This window comes from Myotis davidii, unplaced genomic scaffold, assembly GCF_000327345.1.
Source record: "Myotis davidii unplaced genomic scaffold, ASM32734v1 scaffold526, whole genome shotgun sequence".
Classification (NCBI taxonomy): domain Eukaryota; kingdom Metazoa; phylum Chordata; class Mammalia; order Chiroptera; family Vespertilionidae; genus Myotis; species Myotis davidii.
Genome location: NW_006296797.1, coordinates 576,448 through 584,317, shown reverse-complemented (window position 1 = coordinate 584,317; position 7,870 = coordinate 576,448). Strand labels below are relative to the sequence as shown.

The window sequence follows — 7,870 nt, the reverse complement described above, 5'->3', positions numbered from 1 at the left end:
CCAAGCCCAAGTCATCCCTCTGTGCTCTGCTCTACCCAGAGGCTGGGGATCTGCATAGGACTTGGAGGGCTGACTAGGATGTCTCCTCACCCAGACTCTCTGCTCCCTGTGTAAGGCAGGGTCTTGTCTCCTGTACCTCATTCTCCCCCCAGTCCCTTGTGTTTGGTAGGCAGTCAGGTTGGTTTTAAGCTAAAGGATTCAGACAACTAGTACTTTCAATAATAAAGATATTTTAAAAGACTCAGACAACTTCCAATAACTTTATTGAGAGACTCAATAAAGAACCCTGCCACCAAGCCTTTTTTGTTTGTTTCCAAAAAAGCAGTCCCAGAACTACCCCCACCAATAGCATTTTTTGAAATGCAGACAGTTTATAAAATTTAATTTATTCAGAAAAAAATAATGTGTTAAGAACTTAATTCCAAAAGACTGAAAGAGCCCAAAGGCTAAGCAGCACCGGGTCAGGTGCTGAGAACTGCCAGCAGGATCAGGCTTTGAGGAAGGCTCCATCAGTCCTACCAAGATAGGGCTGCAGGCATAGTGAACCCCTATGAGGTGATGGAGGTGGGCGCTCCCCTTCCAGGCTCCCATATCCCCTCTGTGTGTTCTTGGTCCCAGCCAGGTTAGCCACTCCCCTATGAACCCACAGCTGTTAACTAACACTGTGCTACCTCCTCCCAAAGCAAATCCATATACACACAATGAAAGAATCTGTTATCAGCAACAGTATTTAGTACAGCAAACCATGACCTTGGTCTCTCAAAGTCCTGCATTACTGGTTGTGAGGTCGCTTGGCCACTGGCTCTTCCTCCTTCTCCTGTTTCAGCCATCGCTCCAGACATCCTGCACCTCCTCTCTTGGTGGGGAACGGGCTCTTCCGCAGGAACTGGCTGGACCACTGGGGCACATCTGGCTCTGCCTTTTGGGGTGTTTTGGGGTCTTCCTTTTTGGGTGACTTTGTGGCCAGCCACTGCAACATCATCTGGCTGCTGCCACTTGCCTTGAACTCCTAGGAAAAAGATGAAAAAACATTTAGCTCAAGCTTTTGGGAAAAGGACGACTCCAAGGGAAGAAATAGGGGAAGAGGCATGAGGTACTGACTCAGACTTATACATTGTTACTAAGGGCCAGATAGGACCCACTAGTCAGTAGTGGGAAGAAAGGAGCAAGTGAGTGTACTCCAAGGGTATAGGGGGTAGGGAGTAACTCTTAGAGAAGGCTTGATGGAGGTATGTGTGGCCACACACAGAAGAGCACTGACAGGTATTCAAACATGCAGAGAATGAAGCATTCTCAGGGAAAACAATGTAATTTACTGGGACCTGCAGAGTTGGGAGATGAAGTTGGGGAGACAGGGCTTAAATAGCCTCTAAGATTAAGGATTCGGCCTAAGCCTGAACAGGCTGTTTCCCTCCATGTAACTTCTCTGCACAGCCTCTGCTTGCCCAGCACTGCTCTTCTGCTTCCCTTAACTGCACCCCAACCCACACTGAAGGTTCTGAATTCAACAATGCTACCTCACCAAAATGTGAATGCTTTTGGTGTAAAGACCAGGGCAGAAATGGGGCAGTGTCTAGTGCAAAATGATTCGCTTTTATAGACATCTAATTGGGGTTGCATGAGTTTGCAGATAAACGAGACAAAAGAAAAAAAGATGACACTGACTATGGATATGGAAAACTTTAAAAAAAAAAGGAAAAATGGGGGTGCTCTTGCAATCGTCGTCCTTAAGATTCAGATCCCTCTATGCACCTAAAAACAGTAGGGCCAGCTTTTTGCTCTGAGCTCCTTTTCCCACTGCAGGCCATTTGTTTGTTCAATTTCCCTTCAAAATACATCTACAGAATCGTTACCAACTCTAAGAAGTTAATGTTTATAGCCAGAGTGTTCTCAAATAGTCCTGAAGGGGAACAAAGATTGGAACTCCTCCAACTTGTGGTTGGGAAAGCAGAGATAAAGTGAAAAGATAAAAAAAAACAAACCCACAGTTAATTATGGACAGAGATACAATTACGGTCAAGGGCTCTTTTTTCTTTCTCACAATCATCCTCTAGAGTTGAAGCCCTCAAACTTATTACCAAAGAGCTTCTTAATGATAAAGAAATCCAAGCTCAGTCCTGAATAGTGACTGAGTCAGTAGGTCTACACAGGGTCTAGCATTTACGTTTGAAAGAGCTCTCCTGAGGACTCTGAATTATAGCCAGCTTTGAATCACTGCTCTGCTCCCCCTGGACATGGATAAGGAATGTGAGTTTTGAGTGGTGGCCCTGATTGTAAAAGGCCATATCCTAAAAGAAAATGCTAAACTGACATAAGACAGAAAGCTTAAAAAAGACTGTCAGAGTCACAGACCCCTACCTTTTTGACCTCTAAGCCAACAGGAGCCAGACACTCAGGAGTGTTGTTTCGGGAGTTGTTCACCACGGTAGAGACTGGATGGAAGGTGATGTTTTCTGAGGTCTGGATTAACGTCAGAGCTTCCTGAGTTGAGACCTCACCAAAATCAAGCCATTTAGAGACTGCCTCCTCTCCATCTAATATGGCAGGCATCCTAGCCAGTGAGGTGAAAACATTGGTTAGAAGGGACAAAGTGAAGGTAGGGAGTGAGACTTGAGTTAGTTGAGAGCACAAATCATCCCAAGGAGAAGCTCGCCCTCCCTCTGTGCCTCACATGCTGATGGTTGCCACGTGCTCCTTGACCACAACCTGACAGAGCATGAAATTCAACACTAGGAGAGCCAGCTTATAAAGTTTTATGGCAACGACAGGGAACAGTAATGATGACTGGACCCAGTGCACTGCAGTGTACACATTAGCAAATTGGTGACTTTTCTATGATGCCCCAGCCTACGATTAAAGGAGAAACAGATCCTGAAAAACTTGTCTATCAACAATAATCTCCAGTCTTACAACCTATGACAGATTTACAGTAAGAAAGACCTATCCAGTGGTCAGCAAACTGTGGCTCGTGAGCCACACGCAGCTCTTTGGCCCCTTGAGTGTGGCTCTAACACAAAATACCGACTTCTGTGCATGAGCCACGAAGTTTCAATCGCACTGTACGTGCTCGTCTGCACGTGGTATTTTGTGGAAGAGTCACACTCAAGGGGCCAGAACCGCAGTTTGCCGAGCATTGCTGTAAAAGCTAACTGTTGTTTATATCATGTACAGTGCGATGGAAATTTCATGGCCCATGTGCAGAAGTTGGTTTTCGGCCTGGTGAGTCTATTTGAAGAAGTGGCGTTAGAAGAAGTGGGGGGTGTCGTTCGGGCGGCGCAGGCGGGCTGAGGGATACGCAGCTTGGGGGAGGTACATTGTTTTGAGGTATGTTCGCTGAGGTTGACCCCTTCCAACTCTCCCACCCACACTCGTCTATCTGAAACAAGTACACAAGACGAGTGTGGATGGGAGAGTTGTAAGGAGTCGACCTCAGCGAACATACCTCAATCAGATTGAGGACGTTTTTAGCAAAGGCCAGCTTAGGAGTACCCTAATCATGTTAATAACAATGTTCCTACTTATATAGTTTAAGTTTAAAAAATTTGGCTCTCAAAAGAAATTTCAATCATTTTCCTGTTGGTATTTGGCTCTGCTGACTAATGAGTTTGCCGACCTCTGGGCTAGGCCAACGCAAAGCATGGCACACACTTCATGGGTGGGTGGTATAGTTGATTTTAGGAGATAAATGCATAAATATCCACTTCACAATATCTCATAAGTTGCAACTCCTCCAACATACACTCCCACAAGCAAACTATGGGTCTTTTTAAGGTAAAGTACTGTATTTATTGTAGTAACTTGTATTTTCTAATCACCTAATACATAAAACTGTGGTAATTTTTAATAGATTTCTATTTTTTAATGTGTCAGTGACAAAGTTTTTAAGTGTAGTCCTCTTAACCCCTTTCCCATAAAGTGTCATTTTCATTATACAATTTTGCATACTATGGCGATTTTTATGGCATGTCATGTTATAGCCAAACTGACTGTAACTGCATTCTGTAAGCAGCTGTCCTAGTTTCCTACTGTCTAAATGTGTGCACACAGCCAGGCCGGCACCGCTCAGTGGTTGAGTATCGACCAGGCCATCACAGTTCGATTCCCAGTCAGGGCACACACCCCGGTTGTGGGCTTGATCCCCAGTGCAGGGTGTGCAGAAAGCAACTGATCAATGATTCTCTCATCATTGATATTTCTATTTCTCTCTCCCTTCCTCTCTGAAATCAATAAAATTATATTAAAAAAAGAAAAAAAGAATGAGGACCTGGGGGACCACAGCATGTAAAAAGTAATTAAGTGAATAAATTAATGTGTGCATACAGAAACTTTAAATTTGAAAAGCTACCTACCTAAAAACAAAGAGAACACACCCTCCCTGGTATCCTTCTGGACCCAGGGATAAGAAGTATGACTTGCCTATGGTGGATGTCATTCAAGCCTTTGCAGGAATCCACTGTGATGATGGTGTAGGAATACAGGCAGTCTCCTCCCTGTGGTGGCTCCCAGCAGTCAAAGATCCCGGCCATTGTTAGTAGCCTCCAGTTGTCCCAAACTTTCTCCCAGTCCTCAGGACTACTTGCAGCACCAATGCTGCTTGACTGGAAACAAAATACATGGGCAGATTAGATACTCATCAGCCTTCTTCCACATGCAAGTTGGGTACTACTACAGATTTAAGAGCATCACAATCCTTTTGGAAGTCATTTAGCACATACCTTATTAACTCAAAGGAAAGAGGATTGGTGGCAAATACTCACCAAAGCTATAAATTTATGGTTATTTCAGTGCTTTCATAATACGATTTAATACCTTCACTAGGCATTCAGGCCCTCTAGTCCATCATTCCAGCTTTCACTTACAATGTTAATCTGAACCAAACCAAGCTGTTTGTAAATGAAGCTATCATATAATTTTGTTCCCACTGTCTTGCTGAAACAACCTTCCCCTCCCCAAAATGTCTCTCCCACCCTTTCTTATCATGCCAACACCTATTTGCCATTTAAGATTCAGGTCAAGGCCTAAAATACAGAAAACTAGAAAGTGTCACCTTCACCTTAAATAATAAGAAAAAAGGCTAGATAATAAACCAAATCATAACTTCAATTCATTAGAAAACTGAGGTCACAGGGCAACCAATTAGCCTAAACTTCATAGAAAAACAGGAATCTCTGTGGGGAGATGAGACATAAGCACTGGCTTAACAGTGGCAACAGGAGGAAGGCAAGTCCTTCATACAGCAGATAGGAATTGAGATAAAATTATTATCAAATTGCTATAAGCAGAGTGTGGGCTAGCCTGAGAGTACAGGATCCCTGAGAGCTACAGACATCAGGAAGTTTCCACAGACCTCCCTGGGTGCTCACAGGAAAGACGGGGAACAGGGCAGGAGACTGGAGAAAGCCTTTCCTGCTGGTGCATGCCTGCAGGAGGGGCGCTCTCCTGCTTCAGGAAAGGCATAAAGCTTCACCTGATCACTTTTCCTCTAAGGCAGAGGTTCTCAACCTTAGAGGTTGAGACCTCTTTGGGGGTCGCCTAAGACCATTGGGAAACATATATTATTACATATTGTTTTTGTGATTAATCACTATGCTTTAATTATGTTCAACGTGTAACAATGAAATTGGGGGTCACCACAACATGAGGAATTGTATTAAAGGGTCGCGGCATTAGGAAGGTTGAAAACCACTGCTTTAAGGAATAAAACCCTTAAGGGGTCAGGGGGAAGGGTAATAAACCCGGTCACTCTTAAGATACAGACAGGTAAAAACTCATGGGGTTTGGAGAAGGGTAAAAGAACACCCCCCGCCAAAAAAACCCCTCTACTCCCCTGGGGAAGGACCATGATCACTGAGAAAGGCTGAGCCTGAGAGCTAGTGGTACAGTTCTGCCTAAGAGTGAGACTGAATGAAGACAACAGAGAATACTCCCCCTCCCCTTCAGAGTAGCAGCACCAAGTGGCAAGCAACAGCAGTCTAATTCTGGAGAAGGCACAAGAGCATGGGGAGATCCTCTCTAGGCACCGGCTCAAAGGGAAATATTACAGCTGAAGGGTGCAGAGCTACTGAGAAAAATCCTCTGGAAAATCAACTCTTACTCTAAACACAAGGTGACACCAAAGAAATTTAAAACCAGCGGTGAAGAAAGGTTATCATAACAACAAAATTCAAATCCAGTTCAGCTGACAAGATCCCCTCAATCTCACATGGTAATGGCCTAACAGAAGGGTAAATGTATCCATTTCCAGGCACAAATATTATTTATCTCAGTTTCTATGTTACATACTATGGCAATCAATCAAAAATTACAAGACACAATCCTGGCCAGGTACTCGGTTGGTTGGAGCATCACTGTGATACACCAATGTTGTCGGTTTGATCCCTTCATCAACCAATTAAGGCATAAGTAAGTAGAAAACAAATTGATGTTTCTCTCCCCCACCCCAATCAATCAATCAATAAAATTGGCCCTGTGGTGTGACTTAGTTGGGCAGAGTGTCGTCCTGTGCACCCAAGGGTCATAGGTTAGATTCCCAGTCAGGGACATGCCCAGGTTTTGGGTTCAATTCCTTTTGGGGGTGCATGTGGGAGAGAAGTGATTAATGTTTCTCTCTGCCCTCTCTTCTTCTACCTTCCTCTCTCTCTAAAATCAATGAAATGCATGTCCTCAGGTGAGGATTAAAAAAAACAAACCACAACAAGACACATAAAAAAGCTAAAACAAAGAAACCAAACAACAACGAATCAACTGCAAGAGATATAGAAATTAACAGAACCAGATTCAAGAGATCACATTTCCCAGATGCTGTAAATATCAGGGATTTTAAAATAAATATAATTAATATGTTAAAGGCTCTTGTAGAAGCCCTGGCCGGCTTGGCTCAGTGGATAAAGCGTCGGCCTGTGGACTGAAGGTTCCCAGGTTCGATTCCGGCCAAGGGCACATGCCTGGGTTGTGGGCTCGATCCCCAGTAGGGGTTGTGCAGGAGGCAGCCAATCAATGATTCTCTCTCATCATTGATGTTTCTGTCTCTCTCTCCTTCTCCCTTTCTCTCTGAAATCAATAAAGAAATATATTTTTTTTAAAAAGTAAAGGCTCTTGTAGAAAAGGTGGACTACATGCATGGACAATTTGGTGAAATTAGAAAGAATCAGAGAAACCAAGATGGCGTCATAGGTAAACACCGGAAATTGCTGCCTCCCACAACAACTTCAAAAATACAACTAGCTGAAACCGGTTTGGCTCAGTGGATAGAGCGTCGGCCTGTGGACTGAAAGGTCCCAGGTTCGATTCTGGTCAAGGGCATGTTCCTGGGTTGCAGGCACAACAACTAGAAGGAAAGAGAAAAGCACACTGAGACTCAGAGGAGGTGCGGAAGTCAAGAGCAGAGGTACAGAAGCGCACGCAGCAAGGGCTGGCAACTGAGGACGTGGCTGTCTTTTTGAATTGGGAGGGAGTCACAAGCCCCCGACTGCTCTGAACTCCGGTTCCGGGAAGTCTCTGGGGACCCAGACTCATACGGGGAGAAAACTGGACGGTCTGGCAGCGGGCGATCTTGGGGGCTGCTTTCCCTCAGAGGCGCTTGCAGCCGCTACCGGGACACTGAGACGCGCGCGTCTCCTTAGGGCAGGGCTGAGGCTCCGCCATAGCCGCTTGCTCCGCCTGCGGATTCCCTGAGACCCCGCCCACCCAGGCTGCCGCAGAGGCTTTTGCATATGAATGCCCCGGCCATTTGCAACCTGTAATTACCTAACTGCAGCGGGTCAGACAGACCCAGAACTTCTAAGAGAAGGCTCAAGGCCCCACAGAGCTTGCATCCTTCACAGCTGAGCCTTATCAAGGCACTTCCAAACTCCAAAAACAAAGGAAGAGG

The 7,870-nt window shown here is 45.0% G+C and overlaps 1 protein-coding gene across 1 annotated transcript in view; it reads right to left on the bottom strand.

Moving 5' to 3' along the window:
• Positions 1-241: 241 nt before the first annotated feature.
• Positions 242-7,870, bottom strand: part of HMCES (5-hydroxymethylcytosine (hmC) binding, ES cell-specific) — a 12,212-nt gene continuing 4,583 nt past the window's right edge. Inside the window, exons 3-5 of the mRNA XM_006772501.2 lie at positions 4,417-4,598; positions 2,359-2,551; positions 242-1,009 (exon numbers count right to left, since the gene is read on the bottom strand). Coding sequence (XP_006772564.1) covers positions 773-1,009; positions 2,359-2,551; positions 4,417-4,598 — 612 coding nt within the window. The 3' untranslated portion in view covers positions 242-772. The remainder of the gene's footprint in view (positions 1,010-2,358; positions 2,552-4,416; positions 4,599-7,870) is intronic.